The 26,872-nt window shown below is 41.1% G+C and overlaps 1 protein-coding gene across 17 annotated transcripts in view; it reads right to left on the bottom strand.

Annotated features, from left to right (window-relative positions):
- The window catches only part of TNS3 (tensin 3), a 221,061-nt gene that overhangs the window by 27,296 nt on the left and 166,893 nt on the right, over positions 1-26,872 (bottom strand). For all 17 annotated transcript variants that reach the window (XM_063325678.1, XM_063325677.1, XM_063325681.1 and 14 more), the window contains 3 exons: positions 22,638-22,816; positions 22,169-22,286; positions 21,991-22,074 (listed from right to left, as the gene is read on the bottom strand). In XM_063325678.1, coding sequence (XP_063181748.1) covers positions 21,991-22,074; positions 22,169-22,286; positions 22,638-22,816 — 381 coding nt within the window. The remainder of the gene's footprint in view (positions 1-21,990; positions 22,075-22,168; positions 22,287-22,637; positions 22,817-26,872) is intronic.

Genomic DNA, 26,872 nt, shown 5'->3' with positions numbered 1-26,872 from the left:
CCTGCAAAGCGGCAGCACTTCTCGCTGCAGGCCCCTACTAAATCTACACTGTTATATCTGTGAGAACCCTGACAATGTAAACGTGCAGCTCCCTACGTAAGGAAGTGATGTGACAAAACCAGGCTCATTCATGTTCATGTCTCTTCATGCACCCAGGTGAGACCTGAGACTCACTATCACTGATCACCAGCTTTACAGGCAGAAAGTACTAGACTCTTTGCATCATACACTGCTGAAAAGTGACATTCAGGAAGAAAACAAATACTATAGTGCCCATATGCAATACAGAAAAACATTCAGCTCACTCTTTTACTGTCCCCCTTCCCAGCAAAGGGCAAATACTTGTAAAAGTTGCATGCTTCTTTCAGTTACAAGTAGAAATTCCTGGATGTGCCTAGGACACAGCCATATAAAGTAAGATGTTATAGATTAATCTGTATTTTAATCTACTAAATCTGTTAAAACAGAAAAGAAAAAGAACCCCCAGAAAAAATCCAGAAAAAATCCCCAGTGGCTTAACCCATACCATGGTCCGGATAAAAGATATGTAAAAATGTTCCTTTTCCTCTTTGTTGTAACAGCTGAAGGGCAAAATCACCTCACAGCTTTGGAGACAATGGTCCAACAATGGCAGGGAAGTGTAAGGAACAGTAATTCCACTTCACACCCTGTAGCAGCTTCTCATTCATTCCCATCTTTGTAGTTCTTTTTGGGAGGAGGTGATAGCTAACCGCATTGCATTAGCTCGAAAATTCCAGTCAAGATCTCCAGTTACATCTTTTGGGGAAAGAGAGCTTTAAGTCACTGTTCTGCTCCCAAAACCCTGAGCTGGCCACCCCCAAATTATCTCAGGCCAGCCTAAAAGCTGAATGGACGCATAAAAGCATTTTGCTCTAAAGCAGCAAAAGGGTAAGAAGCTTTGTGCAATACTTTTAAATTACACAGTCTATTTCTTGATCCATGTTTTGATGACCTCAGCAACGATGAAAAAAATCCAGCCTAACGAAAGACTTGCAAGAAGCTACATCAGGTGTGGCTGTGAAACATTCCTAGTATCAACACTCTGATTCCGAGGTCCCACCACTTCCACCTCTCACTGTTCGTATGAACAGCTGATAAGCCCATTCCCTTAAGAAGATTTTCTGACAAACTCATCTACGAAGACAGAACTAAAGGCATCTAGGAATGTAATGGAAGAGTGTTCTGTCTCTTCTCTACACAGTAGAAGTACTATTTTTTGGTTTCGGATGCTTGCATCCCACTAAGCACTTGATATTTCTCATTCTGCCAGGATTCGTTTTGGATTGGTCCTACCAAACAAGAATTCTCAAGGTCTTCTTCCCTTTGGAACATCTCTGAAAAAAAAGCACACAGTACTCCCCGGCATTCACCAAAAACTCCTTTGCAGCTTGGGATCCAGCTGGCTCCAACTACCATTTGGAGTTTACGTGACTGCCAGTGGAGACTCCACTGCAGTGCTGAGCTGTTGATCTCTCCTTCCCACATCTAGGGAACTGTGACGGTTTCTATGATAATAGTCTCTGCTGATACAACTTTATTTTATCCAGGAGACCAAGGGACAAGAGATGGTCACTTCCCTTTTCCAGTTCTAAATTTTATTACTCATAAAGCAAGTTATACCACCATTCACCGGCTCAGAGCTGAGATACTACACGTACAAGGAAAGGCAGAGCAAGGATCGAAGAAAACCCTAGCCTTCAGTATTAAGCATCGGAACGCCCTATCTACAGACACAGTGGATAGTTCCATGCCTTGAAGTATATCAGTAAGGCAAAAAGTAACGGATGAAGATCTTAAGCACATGTTATGAAAGAGGTTTGTTTAGATATGTTTTCTTTGCAAACCTCAACATCTACAAAAGGAAAAAAGTGGAGAAAGCTTTACCAGGGAAACAATCAACAAAAGCAAAACCACCACCAAGCAAAGTACAGAGCTAATGATACTGAGTAGGCACAATTTTAGTTCTTCTATGACATGTTGACAATATTTCAGCAAAGAAAATGTTGACAGAAAGATTAGTTGGAAAATCACAGTATGGAAAACTGGAAAAAATTGGAGCAAGGAAGAGAGCTTCAGTGGAAGGGAGGTGCTGACATGCAACATCCAGCGATAGCTAACTGGACTGGATGAAGTGAAAAGGAATGCACAATTCCAACTGTACAGTGCGTTGAGTAGCAGAGGCTTACACTACTATGTAAAACCAGAAACCCCGAAAACAGTGAATTCATGACAAAAGGATTTGGCTCCCTGGAAAAAAGAGTCCCTCCACCAGCTGACAGAGTGCTAAGAACAGAACTGGCACCAGCGAAGCTAAGGAGCTCCTTAGCAACCTCTAGAGAGCTCACATGGAAGGCCAAAATTAAAACCTCTGCAGATGGAGAAAGGAGACAGCAAGATGGTCCACTTGAACCAGTCTACAAACTAATACCTTTCCAAGTCAATTAGCACTGTAAGGTTCTTATGGGGTATCCATCTTCTCTTTCACTCTCTCTCCTGCTTTTCCAAATGCTAAGGTGCCAAAATCGGTAAGAGAGACTGAAATAACGCTGAAACCTCTCTTGCTTTCAGTCAGTCTGCAAACTATTGACTTTACTGAAACTTTGACCTTTTACACTTGCTATATTCCGATTTTAATGTCACCAAAATACAGCGAACCAAATTAGTCACTTCCATGAAATCCATCAGCTTTGGTCCTGCTGTTCCTTCCTTTCCATAGAATATGTGGAAAACAATGAAAGATACTTAAGATCTTGTCTTTTATAATTTCAGCTGCCAGGGAAGGTAATAACTTTATTACCTCTTTTGCAAAGTATATGCAATCATTTCCAACACAAGTTCTTCCACCTCTCATTCAGGGCTAAATTCCCCCAAGTTGTTGCTGCTTCCACCATTATTTCTTAAGCGTTTCAAACAAAGAGCTCTGAGAACAACAGCTGATTTACTGTATTACTGTTTCTTTTGGTTGAGAAGAGTTAAGACACAAGTAAGCTGACCTAAGTCATACAAGCTGAAAGCAAAATCTGAACAAGCCCAAGCGGCAACAGAACACCTTCCTGTTCATCGTACTCAAAAAAGAGGAGCTTTATGCTCTTCGCATTTCTGACAGAATAGAATTAGAAAGTTTATCTTTAGAAAACAGATACCTGTTAAGAAAGTTTCCAAATAACAACTTGCAGACTTAGATAATGATTGTCACTGTCTGCTTACTTCCCAGTTCTGGCAACGTCCCCCCAGACCCTGCAGCAACCAAATGCTGAATCAGCACCTTGTCATTTGGTCCACTGTAGTCACCTACCATGGAGCTCTGAGGAAGCACGAAAGTCTGCAACATTTTCTACAAGAATATTTTATAAATAAACTGGATTTTATACTGTAAGAATATTCAGCTATGTTACTGACTTTGACTATAGCAACAGAACCCCTGCTTTTCCCAGTACTTCTTCAAAACTATTTTTTTTTAGAAAAAATAAATAATCCTAGAATACTAGCAGTTTTTATCTTCTTTTCCTGTTTTTTGATTTTTACTTCACCTTAGACAGCAAAAACAAAGACATACCAACTAAGAGTATAAAGACCCTGTGTTGCTCAGATTAACTTGCCCTCCCACAACTGACTATTATCAATTCACAAGAAATTTGGAAATCCACCTTTTTAATTTTCTTAAGAAAATCTGAGAACTTGAAAGAAGGGTTAATGTCCATGCCAATGATTCCACTTCAATGAACCACACTGATAACTACAAAAAGGATAATATTAAGCCCATCTTTAAGAATGGCAATAATGAGTATTGGTAACTTGGTGAACTGGAGGACTGGACCAACAGAAATCTTATTTATGACCAACATGAAATAAAAAAAAATCTGTACCTAGGACAGAACAAGACTTTGCAACAATACAGTCTGGGATGCAACTGGTAATTAGTAGCCCTGCTGAAAAGGATCAGGAGTTGCAGTGGGTATCAGGCGGAAAGAGTCTCTTCACTTTGCTGTCACCCCAAATAAAGCATACTGAGCTACAGCAGGAGGAACATGGCCAGCAGATCAGAGGAAACTGATTACTACCCCTCTGTATTTGATGCTGGAAAAGCTTCACCTGGACTACTAAACTCAATTTGAGGCCACCAGTTCAGGAAGATGAGAAGCTGGAAGTGATCCAGCGGAAGGCAACCAAGATGACCAGGGGCCTTGCTCACACAACCCACGATGACAGGATGATGTAGCCGGGATTGTTTAGTCTGGAGAAGAAAAGGAACCACGTGTGGGATCTAAAAGCAGCCTGAAACTACTACAAGAGGGTCTCTTCTCTACCGGAAGAGAGAACAGAGCCAAATTCTTCTCAATAGTGACAGACAAAAAGGTCTTGGGAAATTTTCACTAGAAATCAAAGAGCTTTGTCACTATGGTCAGTGCAACACTGGAAGAGGTTAACCGGGGTTGTGGTGGAACCTCCGTCAGGACAGGTTTTCCTGACTCAGACAAAGCAGGATCTAGTACTTGTGATGGTCCTGTTCTGAGTCACAGGTTGGACTATGCACCCCTAGAGGGGCTTCCTAAACATCATTTCTATCTTTCTACAGTAACGCTAATTTCCTCATGCAGAAGAGTCTAACACAGTCATTTCCAAAATTTTAGTTGCATAACCCATCAATAAGAAATTTTGAACATGCATCGCCAGTATACAAATTTAATATAATAAGTAAATGAATTAATAAAAAATATATGTATATATTTAACGTATCAAATATTAAATATATGTATTTAATTATTAGTCGTATGCACGTACTACTGAAGTTCTAATATTTTCTTCCCACATGCCAATGGATTGTCCTATTAATCACCTGGGGCACACATACCCCACTGTGGAGACCACTGGTCTAACACACTGACAGAAAAAAAAGGGCATGCCATTAAGGGATAAAAAGAGGGGGTTTTAGGGTTTTTTGTGTTTGGTTTTTTTTTTTCTTTTTTTTTTTTTTTTAAGGCATGGAACAGGGGCAGTTTCTCTGTTGGCCTGGAATCTGCTGTGCTTTATGCACATCCATAAACTCCTGTTAACAATTGCCTGCGTTCTTTCAGAAGGAGAACATGTCATGAGCCAAAATCATATACCACCAGAGAGGCACCTGCAGTTCTCCCACCTTTAAAAGAACGACCAATAGCAAACAGATATAACGTAACAGGGTTTTCTTCATGCTTACGAAGGAAAAGACAAAGTTACTATTGCTTGGAGATTCTGCTCATGCCTGTTTGAGCGGATGAACTCTCTTTGCAAGTAACCAAATCAGTTGGGCTGAACCTGGAGAAGCTATGAAGATGGTGGCTCTAGCACCCACAGACGAACCTCTCTGCACTAGAAAGGTCAGCTTCAACTGCTTCATTAAACACTACTGAGAAAGATCTCCTGGTATTACGTGCTTGGCTCTCACATAAAACACAACAATGCGGTGGCTGACAACCTGCGAATAAACCCAGCGTATCTGACGAGGTGGTAAAGACCGCCTCAGACATCTTAGAGAGGTTTATTTGGTGGAAGAAATAACGCATTCAACAGCTAGAACCCAAACTGCTAGTAATCAAAGCTAAGTTACAGTGCAGCACTGAAGCCTTCTAATTTCATACGATTATTTAGTGTGCATTTAGAAGTGTTCGTTGTGTTTTTGGGAACATTTCATCAAATGTATTTAGAATAAAAAAAAAAATCTATTCTTGCCTTATGCCTAAAGAGGGCTGCAAATCATCCGTGTTGCCCCTTGAGGGGCCATGCTGCCCTCTCCTTGGCACAGCAGCTCGCCCCACCAAGCACCGGGTGAGCGAGGCTGGCGCTTTGCCACCTCCACGGGAGATTCTGGCCTGCCGGCAAGAGGCATGACAAGAGCGGGTGCACAGTGGGGCACTCCTGTGTTACGGCAACTTCTAGCTCCCACAAGGGCCCGCAGGGGCTCCCGCCGGTAACAAACAAATGCAGCCTCTGAAGCTGTGCCAGGCGTTAGCTTATCTCCAGGCAACCCTAGGATCAGGGAATTAACTGCACTTACCCTCTGTCCCTGTCTGCACGGGGATAAGCATCAAAAGGATGATTTACCAGACACCACTTTCCCCCACTCACAGTCCCTGCCCTGAGGATCGTACTATTCCATTGATAGACCCTTATATCGTTTTACAGACGCTTGGTATCATACGTTCATTCAAAAATACCAAAATACGAATAACTCATATTTGCTGAATAGAATTTGTAATACGGCATCTTCAAAGCGGTAAAATTCTTATCGTGTCTTTCTGAAGGACTTTCTTACACTGATTTATTTTCCCAAATAATACCAGAAACAAAAAAAAAAAAGAAAAAGAATAAACTTCCCCAGGGACTAAAGCAATCAGTTGCACATGTCTTCTCATGTATTTTAAAAGATCTTGCAGATGCACTGCTACTGACTTTAAGCATAGCTTTGCTGTCTTAGGAATGCACATCAGCTGCGGAGGCATCTCCTCAAGCCATCTGGGTCACGTGCAAACATAAAATGTGACATTCATTAAAACATTCTTTAGGAGAGAGCCACTGTCAGTCCACAATGCATAAACAAGGGCACTACTATTCTGCCTTTAAGTACAGCAGATCATTCAGTGATCAACAAAAACAAATCCACCAAAACAATTAGAATATAATTATTAGCATGCCCACACTAAGTTTTCACAGCAAATCAAGTAAGTAGCTTTAGAGACAGCCAGTTCCATTCTTATTGAGGTTTATCTCATAATGCAATTTCAGATGTTCACATTGCTGAATATGACAATTGTAACAAATTGTAAATTTAAATTGCAATAATCTCAGAGGGGAAAAAAAAACACAGTAGGAATCAGAAGCGTACAAACTGGTACCTTCGAAATGAACAGTAATACTTTTTCAGGCAGAATGCCCTGAAAGACCAAGCGCCTTTCGAGAAAAGAGTGAAATATCTGCCCTGTGCTCCAAAGTTCATTACCTGTTAAAATTGCTTAAGGTGTGGGACACGGTGGCCTGGGGTTGCCTGTGCTGAATGGAAAAATGCAACTCATGTCTACTGACAGACGCCCCTGCGAAGCCAATGCAAAGGGGGCAAAGGTGGGCGTAGGGGGAACAAACTGTAGCAAATACTGAGTGAAGGAAGTAGGGACCGAGCTTGCATGGGGCTCACTTTCTGGCATTCCTGGAAAGCAAGCACCGAGACATGGTGCTTGGAAAGACACCACCAAGAGAGAGTCTGAACTTCCCTTTTTCTGCCTCAGTCCAGTTCCCTGGTGCCAAACAGGCACCAGAGAGGTAGATGCAGCTTTTGATGTCTCAGTACAAATGGGCGCAATCAAACCGATGTTCAGACCTTCTACCAGAAGTCTCACTTTGGTCCTGCTCTTCTACTGTCGGAAAAATTCTGCCTAAACGTGACCCTCTTCAACCTGTTCACTTTTCTGGAGCCACTCGCCTGTTAACAAATGGCTGAACCCAGCTCACTGAAGCCAAATACCAAAAGCAGGCGCTGCTTTTTAGTTTTGTAGTAGTATATCTAAACCGTTTTCATTTTAGAACCAGAAAAGGAACTGATTTTTCAGAATCTGCTTTTAATAATCTGGAACTGAAACAGGTAAAACCAAACTCAGTTCAGTTGACCTTCAGTGCCGTTCAGCGAAAGGACTGAGAAGTTAAGCTATTAGGTGTTGGTCTGTCTCTTAGGAATTGTAATTCAGTAACTCTCCTTTTAGAGTTGCAGTCCTTACACAAGCATCTGCTGTTAGTGACTGAATAGCAAAACTGTTTGCAATAAGGCCATAAGAATCAGGCTCTCGTAAAGTATTCTGGTGCATCCTGCACATCATAGCATGTAATAGCTGACTGCTCTAGGACCGCACTATATTTTGATGGAAAATTCAGATCTGCAGTAAGAAAGTGAGAACATTATACATGCACTGCCTAAATTAGAAGAATTACTCTGCCAGTGCTCATGGCATAATTCCCTGTTTTACTCATTAAGCAAGAAAGCAGGAAAACTATGGGATATTCCTCGTTCAGGAAAGGCTTACGTTTACAGAGTCAGTTCATTTTTCATGCTTTTGAAAGGAAATTTAATGCTGCTATAACATTAATGATTATTATTACTCCTTGGTGGAGGAAAATGGAATCAGCCTGGACAAAGTTTTTGTACGCAGTCAGCAGTTATATACGTTCCAGGCAGCCCCCGTGTCTTAATTAACCACACACACAAAAAAATGAGAAGTCTTCCTCGGCGGAAAAATAACTTCACGAAGCTCATGAACCCTGCCTCGTACCCCCTGTCGCTCCGCTAACGGCCACAGGGAAAAAGCTCACACCGACAAAACCCTTCGTCCGCGAAGCCTTTCCGTTTCTCTGTGGACCCCCACCGTCGCTACATCAGCACGCAAGGCACAGTTCGTCCCCCTCCCTTCTTCAAGGGTTTGCAAACACCACGGAAGCACAGCGCATGATCTACGAACATCCCCATCCCCCTCCCCCTGCCCCGCTCTGCTCTGCTCCAACGGGGCGCCGCCGAAGCGGCTCGTTGTTGGCTTTATTGAACCCCCGCCTCCCCCCCGCCACCTCCCGCACCCCGCACCAACGCGCACCCGCCGGGGCGCGGATGGCGTTTCGCCGCCGCGCGTCGCTAGGAACGCGATCGGTGAAACGCAAGCCCCGCAGAACGAGTCTTCAGACTGAGAAAACACACAAAAAAAGAGGCAAGAGTAGGAAACCGAGGACCTACCTATGGAAGCCATCATGACAGACGCTCCCTCACAGAGCCCAGGCTGCGCGAAATCCTCGTCCCCTCCCGCTGGGCCGGTCGCGCCGCATGCCGTGTGCGGCTCAGTGCAGCACAGCAGCCAGGCGGGCCGCTCCGCCACGCAGGGGCTTGGGAAAAGCCGCTTCCCCCATTTGCCGCCTTTAATACCATCCGCTCTCCCCCACGCGTTACAGATTCACGGCAAAGAGGATTCCAGTGCGTACAGCGAAAGAAAACCGGGCTCCCGCTCTCAATACAGCCGTTCGGCTGAAGGCGGCCGGAGTTCAACCCATCCGGGCGGAAATAATTCCACGATTGTTGCTGGGCTAAGCTTTGCCGCTCGCTCTTCAGGCAGGCTACCCATTCAGTGCACCCCTGCTCTGCTGACTCCACCTCATTTGCATCTGACTTTTTTTTTTTTTTTTTTTTTCCCCCCTTTCCCTCCCCCCGCCCGGTTCTGGCAGGGGCGGACGCCGCCTCTCGCACGCACAGCGCTGCCCCCAGCGCATCTTCCGCTCGGCGCCACGCAGCGCCTCGGGAGCCGCGGGGGCACCTCGGGGATTCAAAGCTCACTGCCCTTCTCCGACTCCGAGCACACAAGCACGACCTTTGGGCTTGGGGTGGGGGTTTTTGCCTTTTTTTGTGTGTGTGTGTGTGGGTTTTTGTTGTTGTTGCTGTTTGTTTAGTTGGTTGGTTGTTTTTTTTTAAGCAGATGCCCAGTTCCCCGCCGCTTAATTTGACCCCACAGATTTGTTTCTTTCCGAGAGACGCAGGACGCGGAACCGAGAAACGACAGATAAGTGCTTTTTAAATGTGGACCAAACCCCAGCTGCTCTAGAATGCCAAACTGGCTCAACACTCTTGGATAAATTTAGCATCCAGAGCTCTCAATAAAGTTTGACTCACTTCCCCAGACTTCTTTACCCAAACACCCCGTACAATGCTACTGTGTTGCATTCAACAGCACCCAGCATTGTTCAGAGCAGGTTTATTTACGGGTCAGAAAGATGAGTGGAAACACTGCAGCACCACAATGGGCAGCACGTTTCCGCCCCAGATTGTTCTTCAGGGTCCCAGGGCACCGGATTTTCTGAAAGGATGACTATAGGAAATTACTTGATATGGACAAATATGACCATTTAAAGCTTTCCTGCAATGAATTACTTGATTGCTTTCAAATTTCTAACGGGAACATATTTTTGAACGTGTGTACTAAACCATTTTGATAGCTTTAAAATATATAAATTGACTTGATTAGAGAGATGAGTACTGGTAAACTAATTAGAATTTTGCTTTCTTCCACAGACCAAAAGGTAAACTAAATCAAATTCCTTTATACGAAGGAATAGCATAGCAACTGCTCCTATTAAACAACTTCGTAATGGTTGCACCCAAAACACCTCAATAGCAAGGATTAGTTGTGATACACATCACACCATCAGGTAAAAAACGAGGGACAATCCTTGCCACAGAGACAGACCAGGTTATTAATGCAGCAGTCTACAACTGCCATCAGTTCCTTTGATTAATTTATTATGCAACTACACTTCCTCTATATCTTGGATGCTTGCTGGCAGAGACAAATGCAGTTGAACACAATCTTCAAACTCCTATAAACAATAATTATTAGAGAAAATTGCTCTCCATAAAAAGCATTCCTGGCTCTGCATAAAAAGCACTGTAATCACAGGAAACCTTTGGATGTCCCATTTCCTTCCTGATTTGCAAGTCTTGGAAGATTTGCTTGTTCAGCTATTTACACTTGATGAATTAGAAGAGAACCAAGAAGATAAGAGTGGTCTGAGATACCACACGAAGGTTGGGTTAAGCGAGAAACTGTTCAAAGTAACATATCAATGTAACGTAAGTAGACACAAGGTAATGAAAAGCAGTAATATACTTGAGTTTTGTCAACATTTTACCAAATTTATCCTTTATTAAGTTTTTGGTTTTTTTTTTTTTTTTTTTTTGCTTTCTAACTGAATCAGACCTGGTTATATTTAGGGGGCCATTCATAAATGAAACCTCTTTGACATGAAAGGGAGGGGAGTGTTGGATGTCTCGGGTGAGGAACTAGTTGGGTTTAGGTGAGCGCAGTTTGTAAGATAATGGCACCCCAAAAGGAGAAGGTCTGTTACTTGGCAAGGAGAATTGCACAGCACAGAGTCCTTCACAGATCAGGTCCTCCATCCTCCGCCAGGCAGGTGGTGGTGTTTACTCATAGAGCAAGGCCTGTGTACAGTTCTCCTAGGTAAAGTGCACAAGATTCCCAGTTTCATCAGAACCATCACGCTGCAAGATCCATCCAAAGGAGCTTAAAATGCAGGGCTTGAATTGTAACACGGACCTTTCTCTAACAGGACACCCTGCAATGAGGGTGGCTATGCCATGGCTCTCAGACGCAAATTCAGCAAACTCTACAATTTGTACAGGAAACACATACGTTTCCCCGCTGCTCCCACGATTGACAGAAATGTGGGAGTCAATCTCAAGCAATAGTGCATTTCAGATTTTGTCTGCTAGGTGTCTGAATATGAATGGCTTCACAAAACAGCAGGACTAACTCAGGTGTAGAAAAACACAGACTAATTTTATTTTTGTCCTCTTCTGCAAGAGGGAATAAACAGAAAGAATTAACATAGGGGAGAATAGCATCTTAAAAAACATAGAGCAATATGACCTTTGGACTGTAAACACTTAAGTGGGACTGAACGTGTTATTTCCTCTCTGTCCTCACTCAACACTGGCAAGTCTGTAATTCTGAAATTAAAGAACGTCTTTGACTTCTGAATGCAGCAGACCAGACTTTCCCAGGCACTCAAACACAGGATTGTTTCGAGACTTTAATTGTTTTGAAAAGGTGTGCTCACAGCTGTACTTCAGTTTTTGGAACTTTCTTCTCCTTCAGCCTTCCCTCAAACTACATGGGTCACACTCTGGCACATCACAGCCATCGACTGCCACATCATATAGTAGGAGGCCTCACCCTGGAAGATTTGCAAAAACTTGTTTCACGTAATCATAGCAAGGTAAGTAATTGTTCCCATGGATTTTTCTTAATTTAAGCTTTTCCAGACAAAAGGACTAGTAACATCTCAAAAATGCATGCTACCTCTGTGCACTGCTAACTAGCATCAACAGGTACATGTAAAAACAATCCACATCTGCCAGACTGCCTGCTCATCCAATCCTGTATTTCTGTTAAACTGCTGATGAATTTTTGCCAATGGCGTATCCCTCGCATCTTTAGAACAAGCCAAAAATAGCAATGGACTTCTCAGCTTCGGATTCTTCTCTTTTTTATATACATGTAAGATTTTACTCATATATACTTCAATGAATAGATACATAGATAGTTATTGGTCAAATGACAGAATTATGTGGGGAAATGCATCACTTTTTCCCACTGAAAGGGAAAAATGGAAACTAAACTCTCTAAAACTTAGTGCTTCAGAAACCTCTCACAGTCAATTTTTCACTGGTTCTTATAAAGGGAAAAAAAAAAAAAAAGAAAAAACTACCCCACCCCCCCCCCACACCCCCCATCAGTGTATGATCAGGGTGTATTTCAAGTTTAACTAAATAGGCACATCTGCTTTGAGACCATGATCAAAAGTTACAACACTGAAATGTTGTATAAACACAGTTTTTCCTGTGTAATAATTTGATTATGTAAACAGCATTTTTTTGGCATTTACAACTTCAGATTACACCGTTTATTTTATCGCGTGAATTTTAGAAATTATGAACTCTCATAGCTACCAGTGAAGATAATGAAAAACTGCGTTCAGCACCTTTGGAAATGCCACCGTTTTTTCAGCTAATAGGTGCGTATTCCAAGTACAGTCGGTTATCTTGGACAGCAAAGATTAAAAAAAACTTACATAAATAAATAAATACCAGATAATGATACTGCTTTCTCTCAAGAGAAAATGCCTTTGGACTAGAGCTACAGGAAGGATGTTAAGCTGCACGCTGCACAATTAAGCTTTCAGATGTATTGCTGCTGACCAGAATTCAAAGCCCCTGGGCAGAAGCCTGCATTTGCTATGTAATTGATGGGAAACGAGAGCTTTGGAAGAATCATGTTCATTTGGTCACCTAAGGCTAGGTAATAAACATTGCACAAGGGAGGTTTTATGCTATTGTTGGAAGCTGACAATTCCAGACCAAAGGAGTATTTTTACACGAGTTTCACACTTACAGACTTTAAGTAGTCTAGTAGAGTTAGCCCTTTATCCTCGGTCCTATTCAGAGGACTTCCTCTAAATCAAGCCACGGATTTGAATTCAAGTTTTCCTCCTGCAAGAAGCCTGCGCTACCATTATTCTAACCTGTATTAAATAGTAACGTGAATGAACCAAGCCAGAAAAATCTGGCTGAAAAGCATCATAGTTTTCAGACTTCCACAGGAACACCTGGTTGACGTCCTTGCTGATAATCATGCACATGTCTCCTGTGACACATGAATACTCAAACTGGCCATTAGATTTGCATGGAAAAAGCTCCTCCTCCTTCTAAATGGGATTTAGAAAATGTCAAAGAGTTAGGTTCAGCTGGTGGAAAATGGAGAAGACAATCACACTTGTAAATGCCACTGGCTTTAATAGCACAACTGTACAGACCTGTCGAGACCCGAGGGATAACAAAGAATGTCACTGCATTGAAATTCCCATAGTTACTTCGCTGGTTGCAATGTTGATACACGCTGAACTCTGAACTCACATCCCTCAGCACTGGGCAGACGGAGCTGTAGGGGGATTTCTCAGACTGTGAAGTGCCAGAGCTGCGACTGTCAGTGCTAACGCTCCCTTGCTTTGGTATTCTCTCCTGGCAACTCTATAGGTGTTTTCTGACCTGCTTTTCTTCTCAGAGTAACTCAACCTGAAGGTTCCAAAACGCACCAGTTTCCTGAATGATGTCTGAAAATAGTTCTTTGACACGCAGGTATTTAAGAGTTTCTTAGTGCATCTACTTGGTAAGCTAACTCTGGGGCTCAGCAATGATCTAAATAGACTGGTTGTACAGTATGCTCCCTGACAGAGCAAATACAAGTTGGAATGAAATTTCTAGAACAAATATTGCACGCAGATCATGTATTTTGAACATATTCAACATTCCCAATATTTTTTTCTAACGTTTTCTTAAACTTTGCATTCTTTTTCAAACATCCTTTATAATGAATTCAGCGCCAAAATATTTGTGGCAGTTGAACACAGGCAGGCAGAGTTTGCAAATTGCTAGGCTGCCACTCAAACATAGAAAGAAATGGTAAGATAGAAGAAACAAAATTTAAGCACAGCAGGAACATTTTCATTAACATACTTAGCTATTTCACGTAGCGTTTGAGCTTGATCTTACAATTTCAAGGGATGTGAGCGCTGTACAAGTTGCCTCTTTCTTACATAGGTCTCAGCTTTCAATGAAATGCACAGTTTATGCATCCTTTAGTTCTAGGCAATTTTATCAACTCTTTGTGTCATCTCCCAGCTGGGTATCAAATCAGTTTGCACAGAATTACAACCAACAGGCACCCTTCAAAAGCACTGAGTGAAGAGTACTAATGATGTACTCTCTGATGACCAGATATGAAAGCAGCACCGTGCAGCCATATGGGGCACTCAAGGCCACTGAAGGCAGTCTTTGGGCCACTCAAGGCAGTCTTTGAAAAGCTTGGGAGCATCTGAAACGCAGGCTTTAGAGAAAGAATCAAAGCCTTAATATTGTGTGGCTGTCAACTGCCAGGATATGCAGTGAAGAGGGTTTCCAGTGGACTGTATTGCTAAGCCTGCAGGTGCCGTTTCCTCTGGTTCCAGGTTTTTCCTCAGTTAATAACTCCTTTTGAAAAAAAGGCAGTTGCTTCATTTTAGATTCACAGTATTATAAAAAAGTGAGTCAAGACCAAACAAATAGCAGACTAACTGGACTAAAGTGAGGTGCCCCAAACAAGGAATGAAGTCTACAGAGTGGGTCTTGAAGGAGAACCTATCAGCAGTTATTTGTTTTAATGGTATTAGCATGGGACCAAGGACCAGTAAGACATGTTAAGCTACCATTGATGGAAGACTTATAACCTGTAAAAGACTTTAAAGATGTCCCGAGCTAAAAACTTTAGTACGTATGAGTTCCTGTTGGACAGCATTTTTGTCACAAGATCCACCATTTCTTCAACACAGTTCAACATTTGACTTGCGGACAAAATGAGTGGGTAAGAAAGTGGGGAGCTTCTTTCTACGTTTAGGGTCCCTGTCACTTGGATACTCATTTCCCTGTGAGAAAACCTAATTCACATTTGCTATTTCAGGTGGAAGACTCCACGTAACTTTTCAGCAGTGTCTTGGTTCAAATGGATAATGCAGACAGGGCCAACCTGTTGTTGACTTTCCCTTTTTAGAGGGACAGTCTCGGTTCTTGTGTTTGCTTATCCATCAGTGCTTTCCCTGCACGGAATGAAGAGTCAGCCAGTAAAACCAAGAAAAAAAAAAATATTTTCTCAGAAGGTGAGACACACAGTATAAACCAGAAAGTCTTTCCAAATCACTATATACTCAAATTTGTTCTCCAAAGCAATTTTAACAGGGCAGGATACAGCTTAAAGCTCGTTCTGATCTGCGAACACAGTGTTGTGTCCAAATGAAAATTCTGCTACAAAAATGAGAGTAGGAGGATGAGGAGGCATTGACTAGCTTCACCAATCATCTCTTCAGTGTAACGGCTGAAGCACCTAAGCATCCTCTCTGTGGTTTGGTTTTCTTTGGTTGGTTGGTGTATTGTTTTTTTTTTTTTGTTTGTTTGTTTGTTTTTAAATTCTGCAGGATTGTAGAGGAGCTGCACATGGAATTACGTACATGTGTACTAGATTATGCATTCTGCTTGCACTCAAAGTCAATGTATTTTCCATGGCTATCTGTAGCACATGAATTTGTCTCATGTTCAATGTGATGTTCAACCTGTAGGTCACACCAAACCCCGCCCTTTGCAGAAGTTCAGCTCACAAGACTGTGAGAACATTTTACCATGAAACACCTTTGTCTTGACATAAGCAACAGATTTAAAGAATTTTTGATTCTGTGATAAGATACAACATTGGCTACAAACAAAAAATATATTCAGATTCCAGAGTATTTTATCAAACTGCAGTATCCAAAAACCAACCAAGACAGAGTATGCTTTAGACAATAAGCTTTCTTACGAAAGCTGAGTAACAAGAACGGCATCTTTCCTCAGCTTTAACTCATCAGCCAAAAAAAAAAAAAAACATTTATATTATCCCACCGTTTCTTCAACACACATTATCTTCCATAGACTTGGCACTCCCTAGCCTTTTATATTCAGGTATGTATTCCTTACTCCTCTGAATCAATGACATGTTAGAATTTTTAGTGAGTGCCTGAAATAAGTACAGATTTTGTAAAGTTTTACATAGGAACATGTAACATGGCTATAAATAAAACCAGTCCATATTTAGTTAGCTAAATGGATTAATCTCCAAATAATTTCACATCTCTAAACCAGAGAATAAAGCTTTGGTAAGTTAATCAGTGTGCACTGGGAGAATACCTCCCACAAAAATCTCAGCCAAACTGAGGGGGGCGGGGGGAAAGCTCAATTAAAGCTGATGACCAAACAGCTCAGTTGTGGCACTTAAACGATAACCATTTTGGTTAATATGGCTCACTACCAGTATGGCATAGACTACCAGTATTTTCAAGTTATTTCCAGTTTCAATTTGGTTCTTCTGTTACAACATATTTTCCACCATTCAAACAGACGCAAATTAAATAAAATCATTAATCTATTCACCACAAGAGACGGAACACACCTTTGCTGCGAATTTGCATTACCAGACTGAAATTGCTGATTAATAAGTATTGCTTCTTTCTCCGCAGGCCACAGAGGATACAAAATTTCCATGTTTGTATTTGAAAGATATGTTAAGAAATGTATTATAATACGTGTTGCAAAGAGAAGGAGGTCTATGACAATAAAGACTCGAAAATACATCGTCATCTCCAAACTTTGTGCAACAGAAAGTTTGTACAGAGGTTAGTTTTACTGAGCTGAATGCGTCAATAAGAGTAATCCAGGGAGGAAAAAGTGTCACACAGATCATAGCACGTTGTGTTGGCTTCAGTGTTCACAACAGCCAAGAAGTGGCCTCTGAACATTTCTGACTACGCTTTACAGTATTCCACATGCTCTTTCTGGAAGATCTGATTAAGTGTATGTCGGTAGAATCCAAACAGGAAAACCAAGTCCTTTCCTACTTGCTCCTGAAGCCTATAGAGGCTTCATATGCACTAGTAAACGGTAAATTCTATCATAACTAAGAAACATTAGCTGTTTCATTATAAAAATATTATGGAGATGAGCACTAGATTTAGCCACGAGATAAACATGGTCAAGGTCAATTGCAGGACAATGAAAAACATAACACAGACCTTGTCTATCTGCCTTGTAGTAAATATCATAAATTTCTTGTCTCTACTTGTATTTTTTATTGCTTGTTAATAGCCTCAATGTTTAAAACAAACAAACAAACCAACCCAAAAGTACCAAAAGAAAACAACTCCGAAAAACCCCAACCCCAAATCACAACACCAGCATAAACCAAAATGAACCTCTGTTTCCAGGAGGACAGAGCTTATGATAACCATCCACTGAAGTGGATGGACTGATGTTCTAGGCAAATAAACACAGAGGTCTGGAAAAGTTCCGTACCTATCTCTTGCTTTGGACGTGTATACCTTACATAAACAGTTAAGAGAACGAGAGGAAGGCACTTATAAAAAAAATATGATATGAAACCTTTTCCTATTGTGGAGAAAGATTTTTGCACAATATAAACTGGGAATTTTTCCTTCTCACAAATTAGTATTGCTTTTATTCCCCATGCTACTAACCCTCCCGACACACAGCAAAGGTTTTCGGTTCAGAATCTTGACTTTTTTTATTGAACAATTAAGCAGTATGCTTCACTCCCCTTGCAACTCAGTGCCTGGAAGAAATTACAGTCCTGGAATAACAGTATTAAATTACAACAGTATAAAATCATAATCAGTAATAGAATTATGCAGTAACGAGGATATCTGTTAGGTTGTGAGTTTGTCTCCCACGAGATTATGAAACACTCACCATTCTACTGGGTGGTGTAACAGAGTAAGCCTATGTTAGTTAGTGGTGGGAATTTAGGATTACAATGTCTCTGTCAGATGAAAACAGTCTGTATGAGAAGAAATTGTGGAGATACACCAGTGTCTGGTCTTGAAGAGTTCCGTGACAGCACAAGCGATGACCTTTTGATAATTTTTAGAAAAGATGCAGCTTGTATGCATAACACAAGCTTTGAGTACAGTACCTATGCTAACCTCCGTGGCAGGTATGAAAAGGCAAGGCCTTACGCAATGCCTGAAGGCTCTGAGATTCCTCATACTAGCAGCAGTGCTATCATTCCACCACACACACTGCTTGGAACCACCCGAGTTTACCTAGGCTCTTCAGAAAAGACGGAAAAACAGGACATCGTGTCTTCTCTTTCTCAGTACATGGATAAAGGATTATAGACAATCTTCCCTTGTCCCACAGATCCCTGCCTTCTGCTGCAAGATAGTGCCCGTTTGTGAATACAGATTTTCTGCAAAGCTCTGTCTATGCTTTAGCCAGGGCTGAAGAAGGGGCAGCTCCTCACGTCCAGCCCGAGGGGTGGCGTGGCAGGGGTGGTCAGCCAGAGTTCAGTCCTCTGGCAAAGAGCTTGCTGCGTTTTCATTTGTTACTTCTATATACAAAGGGACTCCAATTAGCTGTATGCTGTCTGAGACAAGACAGCCTTTATAAGCTTCGAAATGGCTTAGAAATAGCGCTTCTGTTCCTCCACTGATGTCTGGGACTCTCCCATGGGATATACAATGGCTATTGTGTTACTGAGAGCACTGTATTTGGGTTCTATCTGGAGCCTACTTTTTCATGGGGTATTTATAAAGCTAGCCAATTTACAGGCTGCTCAAGTTTGCCTTAAGAAACATGGTGTCTTTCAAAAGCTAATTCCGAATGAACTCTGTGGGTGCTGTATTACTTGCAAGCTATGTAAAGTCAGTAAAAGGGCCACGAAACCATGGCAGCAAGTGATCGCTGAAGCAGCAATGTTGACACGAAAGGACTTCATGCCTGAACACAGACTGAGGGAGGTTAAACTTGCTCCCGTCTGAGAAAGAACAAGGCTCTGGAAAGGAATCCTGCTCTTTCTAGCTGGCCCAGGCACTGCATCTTAAATAAATGTATAGGGAGAAAGAAGAGGTAGGGCATAGCTGATGAGAGGGACAGATACTGGACTGACCGCTGGACTGACTTTCCCTAAACAAAGTGGTTTCACCTGGAAAGAAAATTGAGATTTCTAGGGCTAATAGAGCACCATTTTCTACAGGGTTTTGTCAGGCTTCAGTGAAGACTGTGCCCTCCTCTTCAATAAATAGTTCAAGAATCACAATTAGATGCATTCAAGATAAGGTACACAGTTTACAACAAGAATAACTTGCAAAAGAACAGATCATTTTTCGTTTTGTATGCAGAAAGATTGGATGTTACTGTAATTCTTGAATACAGAATACACAAAATCATGTATACTTTTCTAAAGCCACAGTAGTTCTGCCTTGGTATCATAAGTGCTAACTACACTGAAAGCTATTCTCTACAAGGAAGTGGGGAGGAAATAAGACAGTAACATATCTAGATAATTGGTGGCCAGATGTTACAGCATTCTCACTACTAACTTAGAATGCAGATAAGCAGGAAAGCTGAGATGCAGAACAAAACAATTTTGAATTCAAGGGTAATCTGAACTGAGACAAAAAGGGCAGTATCTTAACAGCAGAAATTAAGACTCCAGAGTCCATGACTCCAAAGACCTGAATCTGTTGAAATCTCTGGAGAAGTCCGTATGTTTCCCAACTTGTACTAAAATAAAAACCATGAAAGCATTTAAAAGAAGAGCAAGGCTGCAAAGGAAAGTACTAAAAATTGTGGCTGTAAGAATTCTTACAAATTGCATACTGAGTCATCTTTGTTGCATGTGCATTAGCGCAGTCTCAACCACCAGAACAGCTACTTATGTTCCCTTCAGACTCTTGGCCTCATTCAACACACAAAACACAACTCTCTTGCTCTGGCCATGAATTAGGGATTGTTAGCAAAAATAATGAGAAGACATCATCTTCACTTCTTGCCAAAGTCAGAAGATGCAGAAGCAAGTAAGTGCAATAAATAGATACTTACTGTAGATATAGGCAATAAATAAAGTAGAACAGTAAAGGGAAATGAGAAAAAAAGAAAAAAATATTTAAAGTGGGATTCTAATATTGCCTCTGGCAATAGAAGTTTCTGTGCTCTGGTGGGAACTAACTAAGATTTCTTAGTGGTGCTTGCTAATGGTGTATTGCATGCATTCTAGCTGACCCGCCTCAGACACCTTTAACCTTTATCAAAGGACATTATGTTTGTGGCTAAAAGCAAAGCCATAGGGAGCTGAGTACTTAACCTGTAGCATTCAGTACACCTTGAGCACCATTTTTAAAGGGGCATTCAAAGGGACAACTACCTGCTATGGTCTAAACTAGAGTAATTATTTTTAATGTCCCATTAACTGAGCATCTAACCCCAGCATTTGGGAGATGACAGCATTTGGAATTAAGCAGGACAATCACCAACAAAACAGAGAAACACACTGAAAGCCACAAAATTTTCAAGTGCGAGTCCTAACCCTTAGCAACAGCGATGGCAACCATTTAACAACCAAGTGTTCAGTACAATAACCCAACGTAAGTAACCTGTAATTGATTTGCTGAAGCTGCCCTAAGGAGGGCATCTACCACTAACTGTTTAAGTTGAGAGAATAAAGGGCAAAGCAAGTGAAGCATAAAGAGATGTCTTGAACTGGGTAGAAAACTGCTTTATTACTAAAGATAATTTTATTCTGTGTTGATGTTTGATATTATTTGCTTTTGATAACTGTTAAATGAGGCAAATAAGACAGGAAGGTGTTTTTTTCCAAAGTTAAAAACACAATACTGTAACTATTATTGCAGCAAAATCCACCCTCGAATTTATTGGAAACTCTACTATCAAGAACCTGCCTGAGAAGACAGTCATAGCCTAAGCAATAAAACTATATATGCACACATGAATTAACATCTGAACATCTTCTAATGCATACAATTTAAATTGAGGTCTGTGATTTTTATTCTGGTTTCAAATAAATTATGTTGGCTTCCTTCTATGTCCAGCACTTTCTCATGCAGTCAGGTGAAATACTTGGGTTTTTTTTAAAAACTTATTTTTTTTTTTTAATAATTTCGCACAGGACAGGTGACAGGTAACAAAATCTAATTTGCAGTTAAGATTTTGTGATCAACATCATCTAGAGATGAGCTGTGACCCACATGAAATGTTCCAAACAGGGTGTTTTGCTTCTTTTTAATTTCTCCAGCCCCTTCCTCGGGGTGACAGCTATTTTTAGCAGCAAAGAGTTAAGGCCTTTATTAATAAAACTCATAGCTAGATCACATTAAATCTTTAACCATATAATTATCAACTACTTTTCCACGATTGCGCATTTACAAACTTTATTGTGGCAAAACCCCACCAGAACATTCATTCCTTTGATTAAGGATCCTCCTTGACTTGAGCATAGCTACTGCCAAGCTCTACTGCCAGCTTCACTTTCCTGGCAAGATGGCAACATCCCTGTTTCCTCAGCTGGAGACAAAACCTACTAAAAATCACAAGGAACTCAAGTCTCCTGACAGTACTCTTTTGATACTATCAAATATCATCAGAGAGATCGTGGAACATTGAAACCATGCAAACACATACAGAGAACAAAAGCAGAATAGCCTCAAACGCTGAATTGCATTTTCTCTTACTGCCAGGACGCAACTGCCTAATTGCTCCTCACTGATTTTGGACACTGAACACGAACACAGGACTCCCTCTTGGCAATTAAGGGCATTAAAATTTTCTTGGATAATTCTTCATTGTTTACTTCTTTTTGATATGATTCAAATAGTACTGCTAAATTGTATTTCTCTGACTTGCACATATCAAAAATCACCAGGTGTATGTCCTGTTTATAAAGGAATAAACACTGTTGTGTTATTTGCCTTCATACGCACTTCGGTTTCAAATTATTTAAGAAGTAGGTGTATCTATCTTACCAGGACTGGTTCTGTACAGCTCAGATGGGCTGCTGACCTTTTGGCAGGAGGGAATGCACTGATGGTATAGTGGAGGTGTTTTCACTAGGAGAGAAGGAAAAGTGCAATTCCTCTTCAGTAACAGTAAAATATTAATAGTGCTATTAAAATAAATAAAAAGAGACAGACATTTCCTTACCATATGATGTGTCTGGTGACAGGGGAAAAGCTGGTGTGGATGGGACAGCTTCATTTCCATTTTTTGTTGGGGAGATGATTCCCCCATCTATTTCATCTTGGTAAAATGCAACAGCCATCTAGAAAGGGCACAAAAAAAGTGAAAATTACAGTGTGAAAATTCCCGCTTAATCCTACAACACAGTGAGGCATTTTTCGTTAAGATTATAGAAAGTTTCATATAATCGGATCCACTGTTCCAGCAGAGAGATCTTGGAACACTGAAAACATGCAAACAGAGAGGACAAGAGCAGGACATCATTAAACAAGAATTGCATTTCTGAGATAACTACAGTCATTCGTTGTTCTTATTGCCACAATGCAACTGCCCAATTGCTTCACTTTGATTTTGGACACCGAACACGAACACAGGACTCCCTACTGGCCATTCACTTCAATAAATATGTCTTGAAAAATTCTTCATTGTTTACCTCCTTGGTCTCCCCTACAGGAACCGGTGATCCTGGATTTACAGCCTGGTCAGCAGTAGGAGACTTCATCCATCCACACCTGTTATACAATGGCTGCCCAGGGACATTATTGTCATACTGCCCAACACTTAACTTTCTGATCCTTCCCCCTGCTGCATCACTATCTTGCGTACCTGTTGCTGAAAACAAATAGATAAACTGATTAATAAACTTTTTTTTTTCCTCTCAGTTAGAGCTGTTAAAACGAACTTCACTATTGCGCCTTCACTGATTCTGTTCAAGAAGGCCCATGAAAGACATTTCGTAATTGCTTTACAAAACACATGGAGGGGAAGGATAAAACCAATTGTATTTAGCCTTGCTGACACAAGTTGGAACATACTTGCAGCACGCCCGGTTCCAGAGGAGTGAAGCAGCACGCTTCAGCTGATGCTTATTTTTAGAAGAGGTTACTCCCAGTGCCACCGACAGAGCCTGCCAGCAGGGACCGCTACGGGTAGCCAAATGTGAAACCTCTGTGTCCATCCCTAACACGTAACAGCTCTCAGCACCAAAACCACTGCTGCTTTCCAGGACTGCATCTTCCCCGAAAAAAACCAGCTGCTTCTTAGCTAACACAGACCCTGGCCCTTATAAACCCAGCTCACTTTTTCTGACACACACTGCAATCACACTTCATCATAAAAATTAGGTATTAGATACACAGAGGACCTGTAACGTTTCGGAGTCTGAGGAACTGAGCACAAGAGTAGGCTGAGGCAGCAGAACAATCCAGAATATTCAAGGGCCTAAAGCAGCATTTGTTTCCAAAGTCACTGTTAAGACAGTGTCATTAGCTAGAGCTTTATGATTAGCAGGACTGTATACTTTAGTCATCTACTCCCACCAGCAGGCACTTTCAGAAAATTCCTGCAGCAATTGCTTTTCCTACCCTTCTTCGTAAGTCAACAATAAGGACGCCAGAGTAGTCCTTTCTGTGTAGTCACGGGACAATACAAAGTTGCGCAGCAACTTTTCAGATAATCTTCTGAGAGTTTTTATTGTCTATATATGTGCAAAAAGATCTTTGAGAATTAGCTATTTCTCTTAAAAGAAGCTGAGGATTAATACAAGAATTTATTTTCATTGGTCAGTGTCATTTAAACTCTTACAATCATTTCCAACTCTAAGTATGTGTTGATTAAGCACATCTCCTACAGACCCTGATCACAGAGCTGTTAACAGCAGGAGTCCAGAGCGCGTTCTCCATCTAAATCAGCAGGAGGGCTGGCCAGCCACCTGGGTAAGAGAAAGACGACGAGTGTACACCTCCCACACACATCCATTTCCTAATCTGAAGTAGCTGACAGAAGCCAGGTTGTAAAATTTGACATGCAGCAGAAGTGCCTGTATTATAGACATTTCACCTTGATTACATAGCACAATTATAGAGCATCAATGCACAAATAGGTTTCTGTATAGAAGAACACCTTTTATTTAAGATTAAAATACAGACAGGGATTTCAGACTAAAACCCATGGTACTTAAGTGATTCTGCACTGAGATACATATGCATCAACCTGAATAACTTGCTGGCAAGTAGTGGCTTATTCTAAAAATATTAATAAATCTCTTGTAAGCTACAGAATTAGATGCTTTGAAAAATCCAGCTCTGCTACCAAAGCCAGTGTGACAGTAATGACTACTTAAGCCAATAAATAAAATCCTGTTAGTCACTTTTGAAAATTCCACCAATAGGGTTAAATTTCAGGGTCTAAATTTAGTCAGTTATTTATCTTATCAAGTCAATATAAATATACCTAGAGCATCTTGGAAAGGACACAGCTGAGATTCTGTTTTTATGGTACAACTTTGAAAACTAAAATATTTTTTTAAGCACCCATATTTTAAACACTTATTTAACCCTTTGTTGCTTGACTAGAAACTTATGTGCGGTCTTTCATGTGGAAAGAGTATCTTCTAAAGACACTGTGAGCAAGCTAGATGCATCGAACAAGATCTTTGAAGCCAGAAAAGGATACAAAATCACAAGTATCTCCCAAACTTCTTAAGTGATGCTAAAAAATCATGAAGATTTGTACTGAAATTGAAGATGCTTAGCAATGTAGACAGACTTCACACTAATGCAGAATTTGCCAACTTTTTGCATTGGAATTCTTTTTTTATTTGTAATTTCTGTAAAGAAAAATGAGTGGGAATCACTGTGCAGAATCTCAGAATTTGAAGAAATCATCTGAGACCAGGCACTCCCAGTCCCACCACTCCTCCCCAGGAAGCAACGGAAGCCAGGAACAACACATGAGAGTTTCACTCCATTTGTAACCCAGTTATTAAGGTACAGGCCGTTTCTTTCTGAATGTGCCTCTCCTACTTAACACAGCCATGTAGATGATGAGAGAGAACGTCTACCTTTTCAATGGGTCAAAACAGACCTCAAAATTTAGCACAGATTTCACTTGACATGCTAACGAGGGCTTCATTGTCAATGATATTCATACACTCATGTCATTAGTATTCACACACTCGTGAAGCTTGTAATTTCTATGAAGTTAATATGGTCCGCAGAAAGCTGCAAAGAGGTATCTCAGGAAAACTGGATATTTTCCTTAAATAGAGTGGAAGTGCTTTACATATAAAATTCCCAGCAGATGGTGGATAACGGAGAGGAGAAGTTGAGCTGTTATATTGCAAGAAAGCTTAAAGCAAATAACTTGAATCTAAGGGATGAAAATTAAGCAAAGCTGTCAGCAAAAACTGACTTTTACACAGTTGATTAGTTTCGCGAATGTACTTCAGAGCTGCCTCACAATGTAACACGTTGACAGTTATTAATTTAAAAGGCATCTTTTGCAGTGTAAAGTGTCAGGAGCCAAGACTTCCTGGAAGTCACATCATATGTTTTTGTTCTTGTAGTTTAGTTTAAAGTTTTGGCAGAGCTTCACAAATATCCCATGAAGACGTATTTATTTCTTTGAAAGCATTCTGTATACTCTCATTTCTCTCTTTTCCCTTGTGAACGACAAAAATAATTTTGTTTTCCCTGAAGAACAAATAATAACATTCCAACAGACTGGCATCAGAACTGCGTCAGGCATTTATCTTGTCAGATGGTTATCACCACGCCAATGCTACAGCTAACAGAGCACGGTCAGTGGTTAAAGGTTAGTCTTTGTCTGGTTTCTTTAGCTGCTTACCTTTCCTGGAGTGCTACTGAGAAGTATTTATAACTGTTAGAAAGAAAACAACACTAAGCTCAAAATCTCATCTGCAGTGGCATGTCAAGAGGCGCTCTATCGCGTATATTAGCAGTTGTCCCACCTAAACTTCAAAAACTGCTACGTTAACTCTTCAAGTGTTACACATGTTTGTGTTTACCAACTGCATGAGACACACCATTAAAAAGGTCCACTTCTACTTTCAATTGTCACAACTAGTGAGATGATGCTTATGTGCTTCCACATGATTCATCAGGCTTGTGGGCCACCCTCAAAACTACCTTTATGTGAGAGTGTGGCAAGCACAGCATATGTGGTACAACTCTGTGAGACCTCTTCTTGTGGAGGTGGAAAAACAAGCTGGACTGACAGCCCTTCTGCCCATTTTGGAAGTCCTTATCATGTGTGAAACAGAACTATCAGTCTTTTCCAAAAGCCATCATAGTCCATCTAAGACCGTCACTTAACTTCCACCTATCACAGCCAACTGTGCAAATTACAGTCAAACTGGAAACCCCTTACAAGAGATGATTATAAAACAAAGTTCATAAGAACTTTCAGCATCATCTTGTTCACCCCTCTATAAGGGGCTCTAAATAACCTGCAGGCTCCATAATGTACTTCAAATTATCAAAATAATAATTGCCATCCTTTAGTATTAAGGATTCAGAACAGAAGAGAACAGAACATTCCAGTCGGAAGGGTCCTACAATGATCATGTAGTCTAACTGCCTGACCACTTCAGGGATGATCAAAAGCTAAAGCATGTTATTCAGGGCATCGTTGCCCAGGGGCACAAGTTTCCCAGGGAGGTTGTGGAGTCACCCTCCTTGGAGACAGTCAAAAGCCATCTAGAAGTGGTATTGGGCAACTGTAGGAAACCCTGTTTGAGTGGGTGAAGGGAAGGTGTTGATCAGATGACCTCCGGAGGTCCCTTCCAATCTCACCATTCCATGACACAAAATAATCCTCAACTTTCAAAGGGCCCAACAAAGACTTTCCTTGGTGTCTGGAAATGCT

The sequence above is a fragment of the Chroicocephalus ridibundus genome, chromosome 2, assembly GCF_963924245.1.
Source record: "Chroicocephalus ridibundus chromosome 2, bChrRid1.1, whole genome shotgun sequence".
Lineage (NCBI taxonomy): Eukaryota > Metazoa > Chordata > Aves > Charadriiformes > Laridae > Chroicocephalus > Chroicocephalus ridibundus.
The sequence above is the reverse complement of the archived record's forward strand: the minus strand, read 5'-3'. Positions and strand labels throughout refer to the sequence as shown.